The 25,367-nt window shown below is 41.1% G+C and overlaps 1 protein-coding gene across 1 annotated transcript in view; it reads left to right on the forward strand.

The window, feature by feature from the left end:
• Acadsb (acyl-CoA dehydrogenase short/branched chain) overlaps positions 1–25,367 on the forward strand; it is a 39,191-nt gene that overhangs the window by 3,439 nt on the left and 10,385 nt on the right. The window contains exons 2-7 of the mRNA XM_036176431.1: positions 14,910–15,078; positions 16,327–16,427; positions 18,759–18,965; positions 20,520–20,690; positions 22,403–22,528; positions 24,158–24,250. Coding sequence (XP_036032324.1) covers positions 14,910–15,078; positions 16,327–16,427; positions 18,759–18,965; positions 20,520–20,690; positions 22,403–22,528; positions 24,158–24,250 — 867 coding nt within the window. The remainder of the gene's footprint in view (positions 1–14,909; positions 15,079–16,326; positions 16,428–18,758; positions 18,966–20,519; positions 20,691–22,402; positions 22,529–24,157; positions 24,251–25,367) is intronic.

Below are 25,367 nucleotides of genomic sequence, written 5' to 3' on the forward strand. Positions count from 1 at the left end.
TTCAGTACGTGGCAAGTCTTGGAGACAACAGGGTCCCAGACACCAGTGAAATTCTGTTTTTAATTGGGAAGATGGGACATGTGTGTTTTTAAAAAATGAATATTAGGACATGAGGAAACAGAATATTGCTAGCATTGAGGAAGTAGTATGGGGCAGATCGGCTTATAGGAGATGGATCTTGACCTGACTGCCCAAAGAAAAGGTGGCTTAGGTTCAGGTAGAGAGTAAGAAGGAGATGTATAAATAAAAGTATAAAGATAGAGAAATATTCTGCTTGATTAAAAAAATAAGAATAGTTGGTATGATAATTTTACAGAGATATATAATGTTCTCCAATGGCATATCTGTATGATGTTACAGACCTTTGGCTTCTCAAATCTAAGAAACTTCTCCATTATAGAAATTAGTCAGAGATTTCTGCCCTTTCATATATGTCTGTTGCCCAAAGGATTACCCATAGTACATGGACTTACAGAAAACATTTATCTTCATCAGTATAGAAATGACAGATTTTTTGCATATTTAAATGTTTCCCACTCTTTTTTTTTTTTTTTTCTCTCAGATGCCAAGACCACTAATCATAAAAATCCTCTCTGGAAACTATAATCTTCTCTCAGGATCATTGTGCACTAGCTGTCTTGGACCAATATTGTATGGATTTCTTTCCTAAGGGCTAGACCAGGGTTTCTCAACTTTGGCACTGATAGCATTTATAACCAGCTCATTCTTTATTGTAGGGAACTGTCCTCTGTGTTGTAAAATACTTAGTGTGATCTCTGGCATCATAAGATACCAAGGTTATGAATTTGGGCTGATAAAAATATCTCCAGATGGCCAGTAGTCTCCTGGAGGCAAATTCATCCACTGAATGAATGGATGTAAGTGTGAGAAAGGGTGACTTTTTCCTCACAACCTTGTAGGTATTAAGGTAAGACCAGGTTCTTAGTCCAAAGAAAATAAGATGATAGTTTCTTCTGACCCAAATATGGGTAACTATAGCCTTCAAAGATGGATTCAAGCAGCTTTAAAGGACATATTTCACTGTGGAAGAGATTACATGAACTTTTGTAGTCACAGAAGAAAGTCTTAAATAAATACATTTACAAAATACATTGGTGGAGATAATCAGGCAAGTGGGTTACAGCAGACTTGAGAAATCTATCCATCACTTTCAAAGACTGCCTTACAACGCTCTTTCCTTTCAGGCTGGTGGAAGCTAGTGGTCTAGTAAGTTTAACAGTGCATCCCAGAAGTTTGGTTTAGTCATCTTTTGGACCAGTTCCTGTTCTTCTTCTAGAAAATTAAGGCATTGTTAGGAACTCCTAGAGGCTAGAACAGAGAGTCGGAGACCTGTGGGGAGAGAAAAGTTCAGTTTCAGTAGCTGTGAAGATCAGCACTTCATATTGGAATGCTTCTTATTCGTGTTCACATAACAGGCACAAATTACTTGCCATAGATATAGTCTTAAATTTTTACCATTGAGTTCTTCTGAATTGTTGAATTCTCATAAGCCACACTAATTCCTGGAATTTTTAAAGCCATAATTTGCTTAATTTCTTTTGAAGGCATGACAGTTTCTCAACATTCTTTTCAAATAAATGTAGCTCTCCCTGCAGTTTTAGAAAGAAATATAGCCAAGCATGGCTTCACATGTCTTTAATCTCAGCACTTGAGAGGCAGAGGCAGGCAGATCTCTGAGTTTGAGGCCAGCCTGGTCTACATAGTGAGTTCCAAGACAGCCAACATAGAGACACTGATGAAGAAGAAGAGATAGAAGAGGAAGGGGAAGAAGGAGAAATTGAGATGAGTCTAGAGAGATGGCTCATGGTTAAGAGCATGCACTGCTCTTCTGAGCTTGGTTCCTAGCACTCAACACCGGGAAGTTTACAAGAGTCTGCAACTCCAGCTCCAAGGGAGCCTGTTCTCTTTTCTGCTCTCAGCAGGCACATGCATGCAGGTGACATGCACACATGCACACGCACATACAAACACACAAATTTTAACTGAAGAAAGAAATATCGAGCCCCACATACTCTTTAACGAGTTTGCCCTCACACTACTAACTATAGTACATATCACATTCAGGAAATTGCCATTAGTGCGATCGACACATTTATCTCAGATAATCAGTTTGCTTATGTATATATGTGTAGTTCTGTAGAGTTTCATCATATCCTTATTTGTGTTTGCAGTACTCCAGTCAAGCTAAAGAGAATTCCCAGCAACACAAAGGTCTTTGTTGCCCTCTTATAATCTCACAGTACCCTTACTCCCCTCCCTGGTCCTTAATTCCTACCAACAACTCATCTCTTTTCTAGCTGTATAATTTTATTTCAACAATGTTGGAGAAATGGAATCATTTAGTAGCAGAGTCAGTTTGGTGCTGAGTAGTATTCTGTTGTAAGAGATGGGTAAGATATTTTTCTTCTACACTTTAGATTCAGTGGCTAGCCTTGCAAATCAAAATTAAAAATACATATTAATAGTAATGAGAAGCTTATTTTGTATGAATAGCAAGTATGTAGCTGGTTAAGTGAACACATTTAAAGGCTTAAATAAGCTTTCCCAACCAGGGTTTTCATGGTTTAACTTTCCATAATTTTAGCTACCTGCAGTTAACTATGGTCTGAAAATATTAAATGGAAAATTTCAGAAATAGACAACTCAGTTTTAGTTGCATGTTATTCTGAATAACATAATAATCTGTCCAATCCATAACATGAGTTACTCCTCTATCCAGCTACCTGTGTATATGAAGTATATGCTGCCCATTCATTAGAACTGACTTTTGCATTGTAGGGCCTGTGTTTGCATAAACCCATATTTTGCTTAATAATGGCTCTAAAGCATAAGAGTATTCATATGAAGGAGGAAGTAGGGTATAAAACATGGAAAGACAGATTGATCTTAGTGCTGTATGACAATGCTTCTGAACAGGTAAGAAAAATATCATGTGTACAATATGAAAAAAAAAACTTGCACACAAATCGTCATAGCAGCCAGAAGTGGAAACAATCCATATGCCCTTAGTTGCGAAGGGCTACTGTGGTGGTTTGAACAGGAATAGCCCCCTAGATGCTGGTGTTTGAATGCTTGGCCCACAGAGAGTGGCACTATTAGGAGGTGTGGCTTTGTTGGAGTAGTTGTGGCCTTGCTGGAGGAAGTGTGTCACGATGGGAGTAGGCTTTGAGGTCCCAGCCGGTTTTCTTCTGCTACCTGCAGATCAAACTGCAGAACTCTCAGCTCCTTCTCCAATGCCATGTCTTCCTGCACACTGCCTCATTTTTCCCTCCATGAAGATAATGGACTGAACCTCTGAAACTATAAGCCATCCCCAATTAAATGTTTCCTTTATAGGAGTTACCGTGGTCATGGTGTCTCTTCACAGCAATAGAAATCCTAACTAAACAGTCACCTGTGGTACACCCCTACTGTGGTTAGGACCTATCTGGACCCCCAACATTGGTAGAATCACTTTTCCCCCTCTTTGAGACAGGGTTTCACTCTAGAGCCCTGGCTGTCCTGGGACTTGCCATGTAGACTAGGCTGCCTTGAACTCACAGAACTCTACTTGCCCCTGCTTTCAAGTGCTGGTATTAAATGCATATACCATCAGCCTGGCTTTTTTTTTTATTTTTTATTTTAAGATGAAGACATCTTAGCTTTCTAGGAGGTTCCCTTGCCCAAGAAGAACCAGCAACCTCTTGGAAATGTGACTGCCATAATACCTCTTCTGTGGAGGTTTATGGCCATGAAGAAAATGTAAAGACCACTGACATTTATTTATGCAAACATCAACAAAAACTTTCTTATACTCAGGCATGGTGGTACACACCTATAAATCCAGTACTTGAGAGACAGAGGCAGGAGGATTGCTGCAAGTTCAAGGCCAGTCTAGTCTACACAGTAAGTTTCAGACTAGCCAAAGCTAGTTAGTGAGATCCTGTCTCAAAATTTAAAAACTAATAAAAAGGTTTATTTGCTTATTTGTTTGTTTGTTTGTTTATTATGTATACAGTATTCTGCCTGCATGTGTCCCTGCAGGCCAGAAGAGGGCACCAGATCTCATGATATATGGTTGTGAGCCACCATGTGGTTGGACATGCATGCAGAAGTCTCTCCTTTCATCTTTTTGTAGGCTCTGGGAATTGAACTCAGGTTGCTGGACTTGTACAGCAAGCACCTTTACCCACTGAACCATCTTGCCAGCCCAAAGCCTTTCTTAGAAGTGGTCATTTCCTCCCTAAAAGTCCATTCAAATTTCCTACAGAGACAAATCTGTGTTCTCAGAAGTCAGTTTATTCCTTCTATGGTGTAGGTCCCAGGGATCAAACTCATGTCATCAGGCTAGGCATTGTGTGCCTGTACCAACAGAGGCATCTCACTGGTCAATATCTGTGTTTTCCATGAAAGCCCTGTCTACTTCCTTCTTTTTATCAAAGTTAGGAATATTGTAGTCACACACACACACACAGACCCCTTATCCTAGGGAGAAGGATTGATTCACAGGCTTGCACTGATGTCTGATATATACTTCGTGTGTGTGTGTGTGTGTGTGTGTGTGTGTGTGTGTGTGTGTGTGTGTATTTTCAAAGGTGCAACTGCTGGCTCATATGATATGTGAACACTTCTAAGAATTGCTAAGCTGTTTTCCAGGGCAGCTATACAAGTTCATATTCGCACCAGCAATGGTGGGTTTCATGTTCTCATTACCCTGGCCATTTGATGTCACTAATATTTTTTTTAAACATTCTGATAATGTGGTCTGTGGGTAGAAAATGACAGAAAACAGCAGGCATAGGAGCAATACCGGCTAAATTGATATTACATGATTTTGCTAAACACAGGCCAGAATGATCAGACATCCCCTGATAAGGAGGAGAAGAGGATCTTGTTCAGGTATCAAAAGTGATCAAATATCAAGTGGGGGTTCTGACTGAACTGACTTGGTGGGGTGCTTTTGCTAACACTGGACTTTACAAGGAGTTACATTAGTGACTCTAAGAGAAAGTATTTAGTGTTTTGGTGTTTGGCCAGACTAAGACAAAACCCTGCAAATTTTAGACCAGGTTTCATATTAGTTATCTGGGAGGGCTTTTGGATGTAAGGAAGCCCAACCTCACGGTGGGGTTCAGGTAGCTCTTTTGTTTTTAAGCTCCCCAGGTGACATGGACATGCACCCTCTGAATGTTTGGTACTCGAGCCTTCTGAAACAGACAGTAAAGAGGTGAACAGAAGAGGCATACAAGTTTATTACAGACAAGAGGGAGTCAGGAAAGAGAGTCTCCAGTAACTCGGGTTTCAGGGGCAATACTTTAAGAAGACAGACTGTTGTTTCAGGCCTGTCTTAGGGAAACCAGGTATGTGAAAGGACTCATTGGAAAGGAAAGAAGGTGCAGAGACCACAGTGAGCAGAAAGACTGTGCTGAGATATATCCAGGCTCAGTACTATCTCCATCTCTCAGCTTGTCTCCATCTTTCACGCCAGAATGTCCTTATCATAACGAGAACCTTTGTTTACTAAATATTGTGATTCTTTAGATCAGCTATAGCCAAACTTGTGGGCTACACTGGACAAAGAATGTCTTGGGCATACATTAAATCCAGGGGTATCTAAGATAAGGCCAGCAGTTGCAAAAGCATACATTCATTTTGCATGACGTTGTCATCTACAGAGTTTAAGAATTCTCCTATGAAGCTTCAAAAATGTATTGCAGAAATACATATAATGGAGCTGGAGAGATGCTCAGTGGTTGGGAGCACCTCTGCTTTTACGGAGGACCTGGGTTCAGTCTCTAGCACCCATGTTGGTGGCCTATAGCCACCTAAACTCTGCCTCCAGGAATCTAATACCTCTGCTTTATGGGGCCCCTTACTCACTTGCACATGCCTACATACAGACACCCGTGTACACAAAATTCAAAAATAAAAATAAACTCTGTGTGTGTGTGTGTGTGTGTGTGTGTGTGTGTGTGTGTGTGTGTAATAGAAAATCTCACAATGTTTGAAGTAAGTATTTGATTTGGTATTGGTCTGCATTCATAGCTATCTCGGGCTACATGTGGCTCTCGGGCCATAGGTGGATACTTATAAACCAAATATTTCTTATATGTCTGCTTTTAGTTTTTTTTTTTTTTTTTTAAATAGAGCAGCAAATGACATGTTTTGTGTTAGATGGTCCACATTTTGAATTTATCTGAAGTGTTCAAATGTTCTACTTACTACAACAACAACAAAAACCCCAGTTTTAGTCTGTTGAGTAGCCACGGTCAGAGGTGTCATCTATAGCAAAGCTCAGGTGAGTGACCTCCAAAATTAGTGATAGTCTCACAGTCAACTAAAACCAAGTAAAACTAGATGGTTTATTTGGGTTCTCTAGTTATCCCCTCTTCCCAGAGGAGAAGTGGGAGATGCTTGAAATTTTAAAAGACTACAATAGTCCCCCTCCTCTGCAAAGTGTATTTTCCTAAATGCCCAATAGACATCTGAACCTGTGGGTAGTACCAATGTCTATATTGCCCTTCCTAGCTTAAGTACCTGCCACACACATCACTCTGTGCCCATTACTTTTGTAGCCTGAGGTGCTACAGTAAAAGAAGGATGAATTTCTTTTTACTTCTTCACAGTTTCATGGATCATTTGTTTTTATTATAGATCCTAGCAACCTCAACATTTGTTTGGTTTTGTTTGTCTTTCCTTATTAAGGTAGGAACTGTAACCTTTCATTTAAAGGAAATACTAGTTTCTTTGGCCCCTCCAAACTGCCTGGCTGACTTCTCTCAAACTTTAGGGCCATTATTAAACAAAGTAAGTCATCTGAACATAAGCACTGTTGTGATGCACACTATATTGGTAAGCTGTCATTTGTGCTCACTGAGAGGCTGGCTCTGGAAGCAAGGTTGTCTCCCCCACCTCCATGACAGGGAGAGGGAAGAACAGCCCCGAACTCAACACGGTTAGACGATAAGCCGTTTCCAACCCAGGCTCCTGTTGTGTGTGCTCTAATATGAGAGCTCTGATAGTGAGACTACAGAGGTGCAGCGGTGCTGGAGCTAGCTCATCTGTGGAGAGAAGATGGGTCCTTTCTCTCTCCAGAGGATTGCTCTCTGCTGGATGTTTGTAAACACTTGATTTGATGCTCCTCTCTGTCTTTTACTTGGAAACCTTACCCAGCAGATATTCTGCTTTGTCCAAGACTCTCTCAGTCTGGAATTCTAGCTCACTGTTTGAAGGGGGTTCCCCACTTCTTTCGCACAAGGGTTTGTAAGCCACCTGATTTGATGACATTACTTTTTGCTTGTTTTCTCTATCGGGCTACTCCAGTGTGTACTCATGAGTGCCCAGTTTGAGAACGTTTTGCCATCTGTCTCTTTATCTGCTACTCACTATTTATTCTTTTACCTTTTGCTTGCTAGCTACTTAATAAACTCATTCATTGAAAACCAGAAGTACAACTCCTGTAGATCATTCTCTGGACTGTACGTAACAGCTGCCATACTGCTGACAGTCTGTTTGATAGCAGTATTAATGAGCCGGCTGGACAGAGTTAAGATCATGGGAAACTTTGTCACTCAGTGTGGTTTGCAATTTAAAGCTGTCTATGGTTTATTTCTGCAACTTTTCCATTTGCTGTTTTCAGACCAGAGATGGCAAGAGTGTGGAGATCAAAACTGCAGGTGAGGGGAGGGCAGGCCTCCGAGAAGGATTTCTAGGGAGGGGAGTGGATTCAAGGACAGTATAGTCCGGGGTGAAGTAGCTCTGAGCTGTGAGTCACACTGGTCCTATCCTACAGTCAACCTTCCTTGTTTGAAACAGCCTTGGGTGTGTTCAGGACGTCACCTTCTTTTTAGAGGAACTTACCTTAATCAGATAAGGCATCCTCAGGGAAAGTCATTTTTCTCCTGCCCATCAGGAGAAAGGAGCCAGATGGAGGGAGGGAAGTCAGTTATTGGGAAATGGTTCCAGAATAAACTAGTTTATCTAGTTTAATTATATATAACTTTAAAATTTTTCCAAGAAATAATCCTTAAATATTATGTTGAATGTGTTACCTAAAACTTATTTCTAGCATTTTATATGCACATTAAGAAGTTTCAACAGATCCTAGAGAGATGACTCAGAAGTTTACTGCCTTTGCAGAGGGCCTGGGTTCTGTTCCCAGGGCCCAGCCACCTGTGACTTCAGGGGATCTGACTCCCTCATCTGGCTGACATGGGATCCTGTAAGCAAATGTACTCATACAGGCTTGCACATCTACACATAAATACAATTTTAGAGAATGCGTTTTAACATTAATTTTTTTGTCAAGTATTCTTAATGCAAGAGCAGAAACCGATGTAACTGACACAAACCCACTTTTGCTAGTATTTCTCTTCAAAGAAATAAACAATAAAAGCCCACTTCTTCATTAACATTTAATTGACTCTTTAATTTTTTTACTTTTGTTGACTTCACTGTATCCTTTGTATGTGTGTACTTGTGCCTATGACTGAAGTAGAATTGTTGTGTCTTACTATAAATGTGGCATCTTAGTCTGTTTATAATGCTGTAACAGAGTGCCGGAGAGTGGGTGACTTATAGAGATCAGACATTTATTCTCTTATAGTTCTGAAGTCTGGTTAGTCCAAAAGCAACACACTGACAGATGAGATTACCTTGTGTGGGCTTCCTTGCTGAGAAAACTGGCCTCACATGACTGACTGACTCAGGGGGGAAGTGAGTGGAATACTGGTAAAGTCTCTTTTATAAGGGGAGTATGGCTTTGATATCAAATGTGCCCCCTCCCCCCCCCCCCCGCTTACGTGTGTGAACACTTGGTGTCCACCTGGTGATGCTGTTTTGAAAAGTTGTAGATCCTTCAGGAGTTGGAGACTAGTTGGAAGAAGTAGGTCTCTGGGGGTGGCCTTGAAACGTGTAGCCTTGCCTGATTCCTGTCCCATCTCCGCTTCCTGATTCGTCAAAATGTAGGCAAAGTTTCATGTTTCTATCACCATACCCACTAGCCACTCCCACTAGCACATCTTAGCACTATGCCATCGTGGAAGGTACCTTCAAACAGTGAGCCAAACAAATACATCTTTTCTATTGCTTCTTGGAAGGTGTTTGGTAACAATGATGAGAAAAGTAACTAGTACAAAGGCATTTGAGTCCATTCATAAGAGGGGAGTCCTTTGGGCTCATCAATCTCTAAGGGGCCTCACATCTTAATACCACCCTATCGCCATTGAGTTTTAATACATTTTCATTTTAGTAAGTTTTAACTCTTGCATTTCAAAAGGGCTCACTTAAGGAAACTGGGTAAGGGGTAGTGAAAAAGAACTTTCACAACTCATTTGTAAGTCATTCCAGACAAAGCTTTGCAAAGAAAGGAAAGTTGCCCTGATCTAGGAAAGGGAAGATAAATTCTCAGCAGCATAAAGAGATTGTTGTTACAGAAGGAGAAAATATGGGTAAGAATGTTTCCAGTATTGTGAAATGATGTTTGTAAAAGTCAACTTGGGATCTCAGCTGAAGGGGAAAAAATAGATTTGTTGGTAGGCTTGAATATCTGGTGACATGCTAGAACAAGTTTAGCACCATATTTTATCAGAAAAGCCAGGGGACAGGTATTGAGGCTATGGTCAGATAGAGAGACCTTAAGAGACAGCAGTAGTGAGTGACATCTCAGAGCAGATGCACAATAACATTGTGTGGAAGTGGGGTATTCACTGGATATAAGAAGAGGTCATGACCAGAATGTCACTTGAGTTGGCCTCTGGACTGAAATGTCCTAAGCTCCTGGTAGGTGTTGGGTGGAAAGAATATTTGTGATGGACCCAGCACATCAGGGCAGTTGTCCAGGAGGGCAGAACAAGGGTCAATGATAGAAAGGTGCCTTTGGTAGCTTTCCTGAGTCTGAAGAGGAAGGGCCTCCCTTCTTTGTCCTTCCCCCAAGAAGATGGCACTGTAACATTCTCAAGTTTTAGTGGGAAGTTCAGGGACCCTCCCTCCTTACTCTAGGAAGAGAGACTGTGAAAGAACATTTTCATGAGGAAAACAAAGTTACCGTGTATCTAGGAAAGGGGAAAAAGTGGTTTCAGCATCAGGAGAAACAGCCTTTCCTCATGCCCTGTGTCAGCAGGGGATAGACACAGGTACACTTCTGGAGCTATCTCAGAGAGGTAGGAGCCAGGATGGCATGCAGGGCAGGAAAACAGCGGCTATAGGGATTTGGGACAACATGCAACTATGTGTATTGAAATCTCTCCTTTTGCCAGTCTGAGTCTTTGCGGATCAGCATGGCTTCTGCAATGTGTTCTTCACCTCTCCTGGGCTGGAAATGCAGGTGGATATGAAGCACTCTAGGAACATTTAAAACAACACTTCCTTATGCTCAAGCATAGTGGAAAGGGGGTCCTAACTGACACAATGGATAAATGTAACATGAATAATAACAGATTTGCCAGAACATTCTACAGTCAGGCATTTTTAGCTTTCCAGCACCTTGAGCGCAGCATATGTGGCAATGTAGTAAAAGTTTATAGACCTTTCCTCAAAATGTTAAAAATGCATAAAATAAAAGATACAGCATTATAAAGGAAATCAATTATAATGAAACAGTTATAAAATGTCTTAATGTGACTGAACAGTGTGTGCTTTTTAAATGCAGCTTAGCGGTCGTTCTAATAACCACTGTAATTTTGCCATAGTGATGAACAAAAATATATTTCAAGATATTGGTACTAAATAGGTATGATATGAAAATGGCTGTGATTTCTTTGGGCAGAGTCACATTTATTGCTAGTATTACCAAAATGTGTTGCCCATATTCACAAGTTTTTAAATGCTGCATTTTTGTCAGCGGTTAATGAACTACAGATGCCACTCCTCACCCTTCCCCAAGTTCATGGACTTGATCGTTCTAGCCATTGTACATCAGAACTCTGGCCAGCTGAGTAGAAACGTGTTAGGCTGGAGCTAAGGAAAGGATTTGGCAAGGCATAAATAACCATTATGCCATTCAAGCAACAATTGCTGCTCTGTAAAAAGAGAAATGTGATAATGTGGTACAATGGGTTATAGCTGCAGAAAATCATTTTGATGGAGTGGATACCAAAATTGCAATGACTATGGTCAATGCCAAAGCATGGGGACATTAGAAAAGTCAACAGTGAAATCCTGGTTGAGCAGCTAAAGGCAGGAGGAGGACGAAGTTCCTCTCCTTTCTTATCAAGACCAAGAGCCCAAAGTACTCTCTCTTGACGCTTTGGCTAGAAATGGATTCTATTCATAACACTTAGTCTTCGTGCTTTATGATGATACCGTTTTGAATTTTTTAAAAGCTCATTTGCCTGCTATCTCCTCGAAATCTGAAGTCATTGTTAGTGGGTGGAACTGGTGTGTGCTGTGTCAGCAGCACTATCCAGACTAAGGGGCTCATGACTGTGTCAGCAGGAAAAATAGGTATTACCGTAAGACCCACTGGCTTCCTAAGTTTCTCAGCGGTGGGCTTTCTTTTAAAGATCAACTTAGGTACAAAGGTGATATATTGACTAAGAGACAGAAAGAATTCTGTAGTGGCCTCAGTGAAGTAAATAACCTCCCCTAGAAATGAGAAATGTAGGCCAGTGTATTGCAGGTTTTGAAATGGATAGGCAAGTTTCACGGGCGGTTTATGGAGGTAGTTGGCTCATTCTTTCATTCTTTGGACTATATATCGAGGGCACAATCCAAGACTCCATCACCAGCACTGAGCAAAATTGCCCTGTATTTATTTCTCTCCCACTTTCATATTTCCACTTCTCCCCATCCTTTCTTCCTTGATCCGGCTGCTACAACTTGCCTTCCTTCCCAGCTGGAGCCCCTTGGCACTTCTCATTTCCTGTTTTTTCTCCTTGTCTGTCTCATCAAGAGGAAAATAATGTGTTTCACCCCCTCCTTCTTCCCAATCTAAAGTTCTTGTCACAATTCTGATTTTAATGACAAAGGGTGTTATTTGGGCAACTTTTCCCTAAACTGTCTTCTAATTCTGAAAACAAAAACAAACAAACAAAAAATGGAACTAGAAAAGTAAGTGGCAACACACGTTTTTCTTCCCTGGCCAGTGGTTCTGTTGCCCAGGTGGATCGTAAGCATAATATGTTTGTACTTCAGCATACAATTGCAAAGAGTCAGTGACATGCAATGGAGAATGATGATAGTTTCAAACATAGTGGTTCTGTGTTCTTTTTCCTGAGCTAGTGAATGTATGAACAAAACATTGAGAGAACACGTGTCACTACAGTGATGCTACAGTTGTTAAGGGGTTGGACCACTCCAACAGAGAAGCCCGAAGATGGCAAGTGTCTTAATTAGTGTTTTTATTGCTGTGAAGAGACACCCTGACCACAGCAACTCATACAAGGAAAACATTTAATTGGGGTGACTCACTTACAGTTTCAGAGGTTCAGTCCATTATCATGGTGGGGAGCATGGTGGTATGCAGGCAGACATGGTGCTGGAGGAAAAGCTCAGGGTACTATACCTTGCAGGAAACAGGAAGGCGACTGAGACACTGAGCAGTATCCTGAGCATAGGAAACCTCCAAGTCCACCCCCACAATAATACACTTCCTCATGCAAGGCCACGCCCACTCTAACAAAGCCACACCTCCTAATCATGCCACTCCCTATGACATTATGGGGGCCAGTTACATTCAAACTGCCACAGCCAGCAATGGCAGCTAACAGTCTGTATTCTTACCACCGTCTCCAATAGCACTGCCACCACACGACTGTATTCTAAGTAGCTGTAGTAGAAACAGTCACGATGATATTTATTGAGTGCCTACTAAATGATACTGTGATAAACCTTTTACATAGATTGTTTTATTAATCCTCCCATGACTCCAAGAGTTTACCTGCATTTTACAAGAATAGAAACTAAGATTGTAAGAGATTTTAACTGAGACATTTAAAAAAAAAAATCACTTGTACTCCTCTTGGTCATTATTCCATTGTTGTGAAGAGACACTATGACCAAAACAACTCTTATAAAAGACAGCATTTAATTATAGTTTCAGAGGCTTAGTCCATTGTCATCATGGCAGGGAAGATGGTGGCAGGCAGGCAGGAAGGCAGGCAGGTAAGGTGTGATGCTGGAGAAGTACCTGAGAGCTACATCCTGCTCTGCAAGCAGAAAGAGAGATCCTGGGCCTGACATGGGTTTTTGAAACCTCAGTGCCCATCCCCAGTGGCACACATCCATTCACAAGGTCATGCTTACTCCAACAAGGACATATCTCCTAATCTTTCCAATCAGTTCCACTTCCTGGTGACTAAGCACTCAAATATATGAGCCTATGGGAGACATTCTTAAGCAAACTACCATACCCTCCAAAAAACAATGAAATCACTTGTCCAAATTGCATATCTATTACATGTCCAATGTTAAGATCTAAGCCTACTTCCTTTAGACTCCAAAGCCTGTTTCCTTAACCCTTGTTTCCTTGTCTCCCATGCTGACAATGGTTAGTCATAGACAACAGGAGTATTGTATTCGTATCTAAGAAGTTAGTGAAATGACAAGTATACTCAGAGAACAAGTCTAGACACATGTTTCCTCGATGGTTAAAAGTTATCTAGGCCCAGGGAGGTGGCTTAGTGTTGGGACCAGGTGCTGGAAGCCAGGTATAGCGGCAAACACCTGTAATCCCAGGAGGCAGAGACACGGGGAATCTCTGTGAGGTGTTTTGTTTTGTTTTGTTTTGTTTTGTTTTAAATCATTTGAAGTGGGAAGTCCACTTTATCTATTTATTTGTTTGTTTGTTTATTATGTATACAATGTTCTGTCTGCATGTATGCCTGCACACCAGGAGGCGGCACCAAATCTCATTATAGATGGTTATGATCCACCATGTGGTTGCTGGGAATTGAACTCAGGACCCCTGGAAGAACAGCCAGTGCTCTTAACCTTTGAGCCATCTCTCCAGCTCCCTCTGTGAGTTTTGAGGCCAGCTTGATCCGCATTGCAAGTTCCAGCATAGCAGGAGCTATACATAGAGGCCCTGAGGAGAGGAGGGGAGGGAGGGAGAGAAGAGAGGGAGGGAGGGTACTGCTTTGCTTTTTCAGAGGACCCCAATTCAAATGCAAGCACCCACATCAGTTGGCTCCTAACTGCCTGTAACTCTGGCTCCAGGGGGATCAGACACCTCTGGCCTTTGTGGGCACTGGCCCTCATGTGTGCATACCTACACACAGACCACACACACATACACAGAATTAAAAATAAAAATAAGTCTTTAATTAGAGAGTTTAGAGTAGCTCATTGATGGATAAAGGAGATACCATACAATATTCAAATCATTTGTGTTTAAAAGACAGTGAATTTTAAAATGTACTAAATTCTGCTCTCTTATTTTGAAATATAGATGTAGGCTATAAGAATCAGTGATGGGACTGGAGAGATGGCTCAGTGGTTAAGAATGCTTACTGTTCTTGCAGAGGACCCAGGTTTGGTTCCTAGCACCTGTATGTGGCTCACAACCATCGAAATCTTTAGATCCAGGGAACCCAATGCCCTCTTCCACTGGTACTGGCACAGATGTGGTATAAATAAACACACACAGACACAAACACATGAACATATAAGTACATCTTAAGAATGCATGATAGCCGGGCGGTGGTGGCACACGCCTGTAATCCCAGCACTCGGGAGGCAGAGGCAGGTAGATCTCTGTGAGTTCGAGGCCAGCCTGGTCTACAAAGCGAGTTCCAGGACAACCTCCAAAGCTACAGAGAAACCCTGTCCTGAAAAACCAATAAATAAATAAATAATAAACAAACAAACAAACAAATAAATAAATAAATAGTGCATGATAAAGTTATCCCCAAAGACACTAATGTTCAAATTGCTTCCTCCTCCTGTGTGTCATGTCCCTTCTTCTGTCACAGCCGTTCCTAAAGCTACGAAGAAACTTCCCAACTTGCTTGTCTTCTTGGAAAATTCCTCATGTCCTAAAATCTTCGCAACCAGAAGCTCAACTCAGTATAACAAATAATGCACTGCCCTTTGCACCTCTGCAGACATTTTCTGATGAGGAAATGATGATGAAGAAAACAGGTCAGTAAATTTCTCAACTTCATCCTGTTACCCCTTTGGTTATGAGTAGGGTCTACAATGGGAAACTATCCAAGACAGCCTGGAAGATATGTTGATCTCTGTTGTCATTGCTATGTTTGGGGGTGGGGGGCTTGAAGGGAGTTTGTTTATTTTTGAAACAGGATCTTGCTGTGTTGTCCACACTGGTCTCAAACCCCTGGGCTCAAGTAACCTTCTTATCTCAGCCTCCAAAGTAGCTGGGATTTAGAGTCCTGGGAGTGGGATTTTTCATATAATTTTTTGAAAAGAGGGGGGGGTAAATATACCAATATAAAAAACAACAGCAGCATAAAGGCTATGTTACAAGTTAAAGCTTCCCCATCTCTGTTCCCTGATTCTCTAGTTCTTCCCAGAAGCTGCTTCATTGCTGGTCTCTTATATAGCCCTGGAGGGAGGGCATGGTGCTAACCTTCCTACAATGCACAGGGCAAGCATCACCACAACAAAGGCCTGCCTGCCTGCCCTGCCCCAGAACATTCTTAGTACTAGACCGAGAAACCTTCCTGTGTGTGGCCATGCAGCTATTAAAAGATGTTAGATGAGCAATGCGCTGATGGAGAAAGATAACCAAGGTCTAAGTAGGGAGACAATGGATATCTGACATGGTGATGCATGCCTTTAATCCCCGCATTCCAAAGACAAAAGCAGGCGGATCTATGTGAGTTCAAGATCAGCCTGGTCTCGTAGGGAGTTCTAGGACAACCAGGGCTTCACAGTGAAATTCTCTCTCAAAAAAATCATAATAAAAGGATAAGAGGAGAAGAAGGAAAGCGAGGAGAGGGTTGACTGTGTCTTCTGGCTGTTTTGTGTAAGAGAAGGAAACTGATAGGCAGAGTGTCTAGGCAGAGCTGTACAGAAGACTAAAGGGAACTTTCAGGAGTATACAAGTTTAAAATGGTTACCTTTGGGGAAATGAACTGAAAATCCAGGACAGGAGCATAAGGCTTTCACTTTTCATTTTGGGCCTTCCATATTATTTATATATTTTGCTCTGAAGGGGATTAGGGGACTGCTTTTTTTCAGTATTTAAAGAAGGAAATTGTAATTTCTGTTTTGAAAGATGAAAGACTAAATATAGTCATGTGTATTTTAATTTGTTGGTTAAAAGTAGAAGTTTATCAACAAACTATTAATGAACTAATTCTTTCTTAAGATACGCATTGTATCTACTTAAACATAGACTAACCAGCAGTTCTTTTTCCATCACAGTTAAAAAATTTGCACAGGAACAAATTGCTCCTCTGGTTTCAACTATGGATGAAAATTCAAAGATGGAGAAGTCAGTGATACAAGGATTATTTCAACAAGGGGTAATGTTCCATAATTCTCATTTCAAACTTTTTATTATTTAAATTTGTTCATACAGTGTATTTTTATCCTATTCTTTCTCCTCCCTCTACTCCTCCCAGGTCTCCCCCCCCCAACCACCTAGCTTCATGTTCTTTCCCTCTCAAAAAACAAGACAAAAGATACCCACACAAAACAAAAAGCACACAAATAACACCGAGTCCATTTTGTGTTGGCCAATTACTTTTAAATGCATTTTATGTATTAAAATATGTGCAGACTTTTCAATTGAGAGGTTATGATGAGCAAAAGGAATTCCTCACTCCTAGCCATAAGTATCTGTTTCTTTTCAGTTAAGGTCTTAGTTGATTTTATACTAAGTTTTTAACTGAACTGATACTTTAAATTATAAAACATCCTATAGTGCCCAGGGCAGCTGCAACAAAGAACTGGCTAGCTCCATCCAACAATTACATTATAGACCCTGTGTGTGGTTTCTTGTGTGTGTGTAAGTCTTGAAGCAGATCTGTTACCTGAGTTCCACAGTAACCAGATTTCCAGCTTTGTAATTCACATAGCCCTTCCGTGAGAATGTGACATATAAAATAGATTATAGTAGAATTAATCTGGCTATGAGTGGGGTGTTATCAGTGTGGAAACTCTAAGGAAGAACATCTTAAAAGTCACCATACTGTGCCGGACAGTGGTGGCACATGCTTTTAATCCCAGCACTCGGGAGACAGAGGCAGGCGGATCTCTGTGAGTTCAAGGCCAGTCTGATCTACAGAGTGAGTTCCAAGACAGCCAGGGCTACATAGAGAAACCCTGTCTTAAAAAACCAAAGCAAAACAATTACCATACTTATTCCCATGTCTCCCTTCTCCATGTGCAAATAGATTTTTTTTTTTTTAATACTAAGAATGCACCAGAATTGGTCACTGCTCTTCAGCACCACCTCCCTTGTCTTGTCTGTCACCTTATTGAAAAGTGACTTTAATGGGATCAGCTTTTGATGATTTTGCTAACTTTCTGTTATCAAGGAAACACTTAGGAAAATGGAATCCTGTATGGAGACATACTGAACTACACAGAAGCCTAGTGTGTAAGACAAAGGCCCCATGGTGTCTCTTCCAGCTCAGTTCTGCTGTCATCATTGACAGACTCTCTGGCTTCTGTGGGGAGACCTTTGGTGGTCTCACAACTTGAAAAATTGCCCTCCTGGGGTAGTAGTTCTTGTATTGGAGGCCATGTGCACTCACTGTCCACCTCCATAAACTGCTCTTACAGTAGCTCACCTGCCTCCTGACTCTATAGTCCAGCGTCAGTCGCCTGCCACATATTTCCAGTTAAAGAGCACTAGGGACTTTTCTAGAGAAGCAGTGTTGCTAACAATTGCTCATGATGGGAAACCACTTTCTCTTACACCGCAGCTTTCATCCTTCCTGTAATCTGCCTTTTTGTCAGCTACATCATCAACCTGAAACACGTAGCCATAGTCCTAACTCAGCAGTGCTATTCTAGGAGAGCCCAGATGTGGGTCTTGAGCCATTTGTATATGTCATGTTCCTTTTCTAAAATAATGACCACTACACATAGAGCAGGACTAAGGACATTTCATGTCCCAGACTTAGGCACTGAGAGCAAATGGCCACCTGCTGGGAGGCCTTGGCCAACACTTAGTCTTGTGACTCGTTAGGTGTGTCACTCAAACACTACCACATGTTGTCTGCGAACCATCTTGGACTTGCCAAAGTGGCCCCAGATGGATGGTCGTGCAGTCATTGTCTCAACTGGAAAGGTCAAGCAGAAAGGCCTGCTTAGCAGACACTGTGTCAACTAGAGCTGCAGACGTGTCCACTGGATCTGGTTACCCTCATGCATTTGCTTATTACATCAAATCAGTATACAGGAGCCTGTGTTGAAATACTGAAACATCCCATGCAGTCCTTAATGAGAAAGACCATCAGATCATGCTTACATTTCCTTATTCAAGGCATTTTGTGTCTTTCTTTGTTATTCCAGGCCCAAAGTGGGGGTGAGGGGAACACATCTAGCATAAATGTCATCCTTCTCAAAAAAACCAAACAAAAAAAGCCTAGTGTTTTTTTTTAATAGACTGTTGTTTATAGCAAAATAGCTATATCAAATTAAATATACATAAAAATTTGAAGTTCAGAATATATATGATGGGCTGTGACTGTAGCTTGGGTGGTGGTCAAGTGCTTGCCTAGCATAAGGGGCCCCAGGTCATTTTTGTGTTTACAATTTATTTTTGAATTTTTACTTGCAAGAAGTTTCCCAGTCTAAACAGCTTTCCTGACCTGTCTCATCTCCCCTCTCTGTCATTGCTTTAGCTGATGGGCATTGGAATTGATACAGAATATGGAGGAACAGGCGCTTCCTTTTTCTGCTCCGTCATAGTGATCGAAGAGCTAGCCAAGGTGGATGCATCTGTGGCTCTCCTGTGTGACATCCAGAACACAATAATTAACACCCTGTTTAAAAAACTCGGTACAGAGGAACAGAAGGCTACCTATTTGCCTAAACTGGCTACAGAAAAAGTGAGTTGAAATGACTTGTTGAGATGGATTGAGTTTACAATATTTTCGGGAGAAAAGTGACTGCAATATTGACTTTAATTACTCGAGACCACAATGCAGCACCATCAATCAACAAGCAATGCTCGATAAATTGCTGCTACCAGAGAAATACATTCTGCGTCTCATTTGTCATGTGGAAATTTAGGAAATAATCATCAGACAGTTCCTTTTAGCTAGGCATGGCAGTGCATGCTTGTAATCCTAGTACTCAAAGGCTAATGCAAGAGGGCTGCTTGTTTGAGGCCAGACTAGGCTGCATAGCAGTTTCAAGGACAGCCTAGGATGTGTGGTGACACCCTGTCTCAAAAGACATCAGCACTTCTGTTTCGGTTCATTTCCAGCCCCTTTGTTGAGGTCACTTCTGTCTTAGTCAGGGTTTCTGTTGCTTCGATGAAACACCATGACCGAAATGCAAGCTGGCCAAGAAAGGGTCTATCTGGCTTACCCTTCCAAATTGCTGTTCATCACTGAAGGAAGTCAGGACAGGAACTCACACAAGGCAGGATTCTGGAGGCAGGAGCCAATGGAGAGGCCATAGAGGAGTGCTGCTTACTGGCTTGTTTCCCCAAGGCTTCCTCAGCCCACTTTCTTATGGAACCCAGGACCACCAACTGAAGGATGGCACCACCCACACCGTGGGCTGGGCCCTCTCCCATTGATCACTAAATGAGAAAATGCCTTACAGCTGGATCTCATGGAGGTATTTCCTCAGCTGAGGCTCCTTCCTCTCTGATGACTCTAGCTTGTGTCAAGTTGACACACAAACATAACCAGGACAACTATCTACTCGAATTTAATAAAGTTAAGCATGTGTTATTTTGTTTTTCCTGGCTTCAAACTTCCAGCTTCAAACATCCAGTGATCTTCCTGCATCATCTCCCTGAGTTCTGAGATGGCTAGTGGCTCAAAGTGTGCAGGGGAAGTTTTAATGAGGGCAGACAAGGAAGTGCTAGCATGTGTTCCTGAATCCTTAGTTTATCTTAAATAGTAAGGGTGCTCTTGAAAAATAATAACCACAATTCTATTTTGATAAATATAGACTTATTTTTAATACAGGGTCTTACTATGTAGCCTTGGCTGGTCTGGAACTTGCTATATAGACCAGGCTAGCCTTGAACTCGCAGAGATCTGCCTGCCTTTGCATCCTGAGTGCTGGGATTAAAGGCGTGAGCCACCATGCCCAGCCCAAATATAGGTTTGTTTGTTTTTTGTTTTTTGTTTTTTTAAAGTAACTACAGGTTTGACTTACAAATGTACGTTTTTAAAGCTGGGCATTGGCAGTACACACCTTAAAACCCAGCACTCAGGAGACAGAGGCAGGCCCATCTCTGAGTTCCAGGCCAGCCTGCTCTGGAGTTCCTAGGATAGCCAGGGCTACACAAAGAAACCCTGTCTTGAAAAACCAAACCAAACCAAACCCAACCAAACCAAACCAACCAAACCAAACCAAAAACAACAAAACAAAACAAAATGCAAAGAATAAATACAATTAATTTTTTTCCCCCACATGTATAGTTAGGGAGCTTCTGTCTTTCTGAAGCTGGAGCTGGTAGCGACTCTTTTGCTTTGAAAACAAGAGCTGATAAAAATGGAAATGACTATATCATCAATGGGTCCAAGATGTGGATCAGCAATGCTGAATACGCAGACATCTTCCTGGTTTTTGCAAATGTGGACCCCACCTCGGTAAGTTTAAAGAAAAATCTTTCCTCCCTCTTCTCACCTTTTATCTTTGTTCTTTCCCTTCTTCCAGTCCCTTTTTAGGACTGAGCTTAAGTTCCTTATTCTCTGAGAGTTGAATTGACCATTTTTTCCCCACTCTTATTCATTTAAAATAACTGTTGTTGGGTTGGGGATTTAGCTCAGTGGTAGAGCGCTTTCCTAGCAAGTACAAGGCCCTGGGTTCAGTCCTCAGCTCTGGCAAAAAAAAAAAACAAAAAAAAAACTGTTGTTGACAAAATGATTAATTACGTAGAGGACCACTTATTACTTCTCTCCTAATATCCTAATCTTTAATTGGGTAGAACTTCAGTTTTTCTGTGTAATAATGAAGGATTTAAATACTTGTAAAATACATTTATACTTTGAAGAATATTACTTTAAGAGTATTTTATTCAGATAGAAGAAAATCATACAGCAAAAATGGTAAGTATGCTTTATTTTGTCTTCTGGTTTAAGAATATTGAATTTAAAACATGTTAGTCTCATGATCACATATTTAATTATAAAAATAATTTTAACACCCATTGTGGTTTCTGGAAAAGTACAAGTAGTAGTAAGGCTCCTCTCGGGGTAACCCTGGCCATCCTAGAACTTGATATGTAGAACAGGCTAGTTCTGAACTCATGGAGAGCTGCCTGCCTCAGCTTCCCAAGTACTGAGGTGCACTTAAAGGGTACACCACCATGCCTGGTATTGATTTAGTAACTCATGTTCTCCAACTATTCTGGTTTTGTAATGCACATATTGCAATTCAGAGTCCTTCAGTATCTATTACTGAAGTCCATGTTATCTTTCCTTTCTTTTTGTACATGTATGTATTTGTGTAGATGTGGGTACATCTGTGAGGAAACCAAAGTCAACCTCAGACACTATTTCTCAGGAACCGGCCACTTTTGTTTTAAAGATTGATTTTTTAAAATTAATTTTTAGCTATGTGTGGTTGTATGTACACATGGGTACAGGTGCCCATGGAGTCCAGAAGATGTCAAATCCATGGAATTACAGGCGGTGGTGAGCCACCTCATGTAGTGTGGGGAGCCAAACTTGAGTGCCCTGCAAGAGCAGTATGTGCTCTTAACTACTGAATCCTCTCTCCAGCCCCCCAACTCTTTTTGAGACAAGGTTACTTGGGTCCATTGGGATCTGGGCCTCGCTGCAAAAGCTTGGCTGGCTGGCCAGCAAGCCCCAGGGATTCACCTGTCTCTGCCTCCCTAGCACAGCCGTTACAAGCACATGCCACCGTGCTCAGCTCTTTACATGGATACTTAGGATCGAACACACATTTCATGTTTGCATAGCAGCACTTTACCAGCTGAGCTGTCTCTCCAGCCCTGTGACTTTCAATTCACTTTGAACTCTTAATGTTTTTCATTTTCATTTTATTTTTACTTTTTTTTAATGTGTGTGATTGTTTTGCCTACATGTACGATTGTGAACTGCATGCATGTCTGATGCTCATGGAAGCCAGGAGAAAGAGCTGGATCCCATGAAACTAGAGTTGCAGGTAGTTGTGAGCCACCATGTGGGTGCTGGGAACCAAACTCTGGTACTCTGGAAGGGCAACAATACTCTTAACTACTGAGCCATCTCTGCAATCTTTTAGTTTTTTTTATTCTGAATTCTATAAGCAGGGATCTTAAAAGCCCAAGTGATAATGACATTTTAAATCTTTTTAGGGATACAGAGGCATCACCTGCTTCTTAGTAGATCGAGATACAGAAGGTTTTCATATAGGGAAAACGGAAAACAAGATGGGAATCAGAGCTTCTTCCACCTGCCAGTTAACATTTGAAAATGTCAAGGTAGGTATTCTAGAATACTTTAGAACATTCAGTAAGAGACTAATGAGAAATAAGCCTTACATAGGACCATAGGAAATGTACAAGAGAAATGTCAAAACAGCAACTGGTGTTAAGTGTGCACAGAATGGTCCTTGGTAGAACTGGTCAGCAATTAGGCCCTGACCAAGGGCAGTTTTCACAGGAGTTGAGACCCAGAGTGGAAACTTCTCTATCAAGCCTCTGGCCTAGAGAGCAAATGCCAGAAGTTAGCCTCAATTATTATTGTCTTTATAACTTACACACTTCTGAAACATTTACACTTTATAAGATCGGCACTTGTGAACCAATCACTGCTGGGAGCAGGAATTCTGAGGTCAGTACACTAATGGCCACAAGATGGGGATGTTGCTCAGTGAGAGGGGAAAGCAGCCAGGCAGCACTCCACAAAACAAGATCTTCAGGCTGCTGAAACAGAGCTCCATGGAGCCTGCTTTGGGGAGGGTAGGTCGCTACAGATGTTCCACCGCTCCAGGATTTCTGTGGGCACTGAGATGTCTTTACAGATGTCTTTGAGCCTCACTCCTTCCTTCTTCCTGCTTTCCCTTATCCTCAGTTCTTCCCTGCTCTCACCCCTAACTAAAGCCAAGTATTCTTTATTGTTCCTAGTATTAAGTATCAAGGATATTTTTCTTTATGTATATGAATTTTGTTTTGCGTTTTCTCGCATGCCAGAAAGAGAGAGAGATAGAGTGCCTGGCCCTGGGAGGCCAGAAGAGAATGTAGGAACTAGAATTATAGATAAATCCTCTGAATCAGTGACCCATGTCTCCACTTCGAGTATTAACTTTTTTATATTATAAAGAAATATTATAGTTTGTTTTCTTCCTTACTCCTTTACTACTGAGCAGGAGAGTGCACACTCACACATGTGCACTCACAGAAACACACACACACAAACACACACATGTACTCACACATGCACACACCACAGTAGACTTTTCTAGAAATGAATTGTCTCAATGAATTGCCTTTGAAAATACTTCATGTTTTTGAAGTTTCTAATATGTTATCTCAACACTATTAACATACAAGTAAGAATTGGAGGTAAATTGTTATTCATTTATGTTATTGACAAATTATATGAAGTTCTTTTTTTCTAAACTCATTCATTACTAAGTAGATTGTGCTTAGGTTCAGGAGTATGTAATAGTGAAGAGACACAGATGTTAGCAGGTAATCAAACTGGAGTTTTTGTTTTTTTCTTAATTGTGTTAGATTTATTTATTTTATTTTCTACACAGAAATGTTTTGCCTGAGAGCATGTATGTGTAGCCACCATGAGTGGCTCATGGGTGCCTGATGCCTTCAGAAGTCAGAGAAGGATGTCAGATCCCCTGACACTGGAGAGATGGATGGTTGTGAGCCATCATACTGAGTGTTAGGAGCTGAACTCAAGTGTTCCCAACCCCTGAGCCATCTGCAGCCTCGCTCATTGAAGCTTGCTTGATACTGTGATAGAGTGATAGCACACAAGTTGGGGGGTATACACACATTCAAGTATGTATGTCTATTTACATGTTATGTATATCTAGAATCAAAATGAATTGTGTAAATCTAAATGTAGAAGTAAGTCTATATTTGTATTTTCAGGTTCCAGAATCCAGTGTTTTGGGGAAAGTTGGACATGGTTATAAGTATGCCATAGGAAGTCTTAATGAAGGTAGAATAGGAATTGCTGCACAGGTAAGTCACGTCTTAGCTCGTGCACGTTTTGAGCCAATTAAAATTAAAAAAAAAAAAAAATTGAATAAGAGCAGTATCTGGAAGCTTATGACCACAAGGTGGCACCCTGCCCTTGAGTGAAGAAAAGGAATGGGTTCAGATTATTTCTCTCGAATTCCACTTTGGTCAATTATGTGAGTGTCTACAAGATCAAACAATGGATAAGTAACAGCTGTTTTCTGCTTTGAGAACATTATAATACTATCTATTACCTAGACCAGTAACTTCCAAGTATATTACATATTAAATATGGCATTGTTTTCCAGTTAACTTTTTAAAACCTGAAATTCATTCTTTTAGAAATTTTTAAAATTAAGAACAACCATCCTTTTATATAAGGATACATATTCTGTTATGTGAGGATCCATATGTATGTATGGCAGCACCATAACCCCTTCCTCCTACCAGATTCAGGTTTGTGACCACTGGTTCTGTTTAGTGACCACTTCCAAGGCCATCTATGTGAGCACTGGGTGGGGCTATGCATTGGAGCCTGGTGGAGTCACCAGTGGGGACACAACTGAAGACAATAACTTACTCCACCAAAAATTATCAGCAGCAGGTAGTTCAACAGTGAGGGGTTGGAGCCCCCAAGTCCTTCCTGGACTCAACAACAGTCAGATACGTATTTGTTTTTAATCACTCACTAAGATTACTAACTTACAGCTTTTAGATTTTTTTATATAAATTACATATATTAGCTGTTGAAATAGTTGAATGTTGAATTATTATTACTCCACATTTTTTTGTTTTTGTTTTTGTTTTTCAAGACAGACTTTTTCTGTGTAGTTTTGGTACCTGTCCTGGATCTCACTCTATAGACTAGGCTGGCCACGAACTCACAGAGATCCGCCTGGCTCTGCCTCCCGTGTGCTGGGATTAAAGGAGTGCCACCCAGCCAAAATACTTATTTATTTGCCTATTTTATTTTATGTATATGAGTGCTTTATTTTCATCCATACCAGAAGAGGAATCAGATCCCATTACAGATGGTTGTGAGCCACCATGTGGTTGCTGGGAATTGAACCATCTCTCCAGCCCTTTTCTGCTGTCCATAACTTCATTAACAAACTGGGTT

The sequence above is a fragment of the Onychomys torridus genome, chromosome 1, assembly GCF_903995425.1.
Source record: "Onychomys torridus chromosome 1, mOncTor1.1, whole genome shotgun sequence".
Classification (NCBI taxonomy): domain Eukaryota; kingdom Metazoa; phylum Chordata; class Mammalia; order Rodentia; family Cricetidae; genus Onychomys; species Onychomys torridus.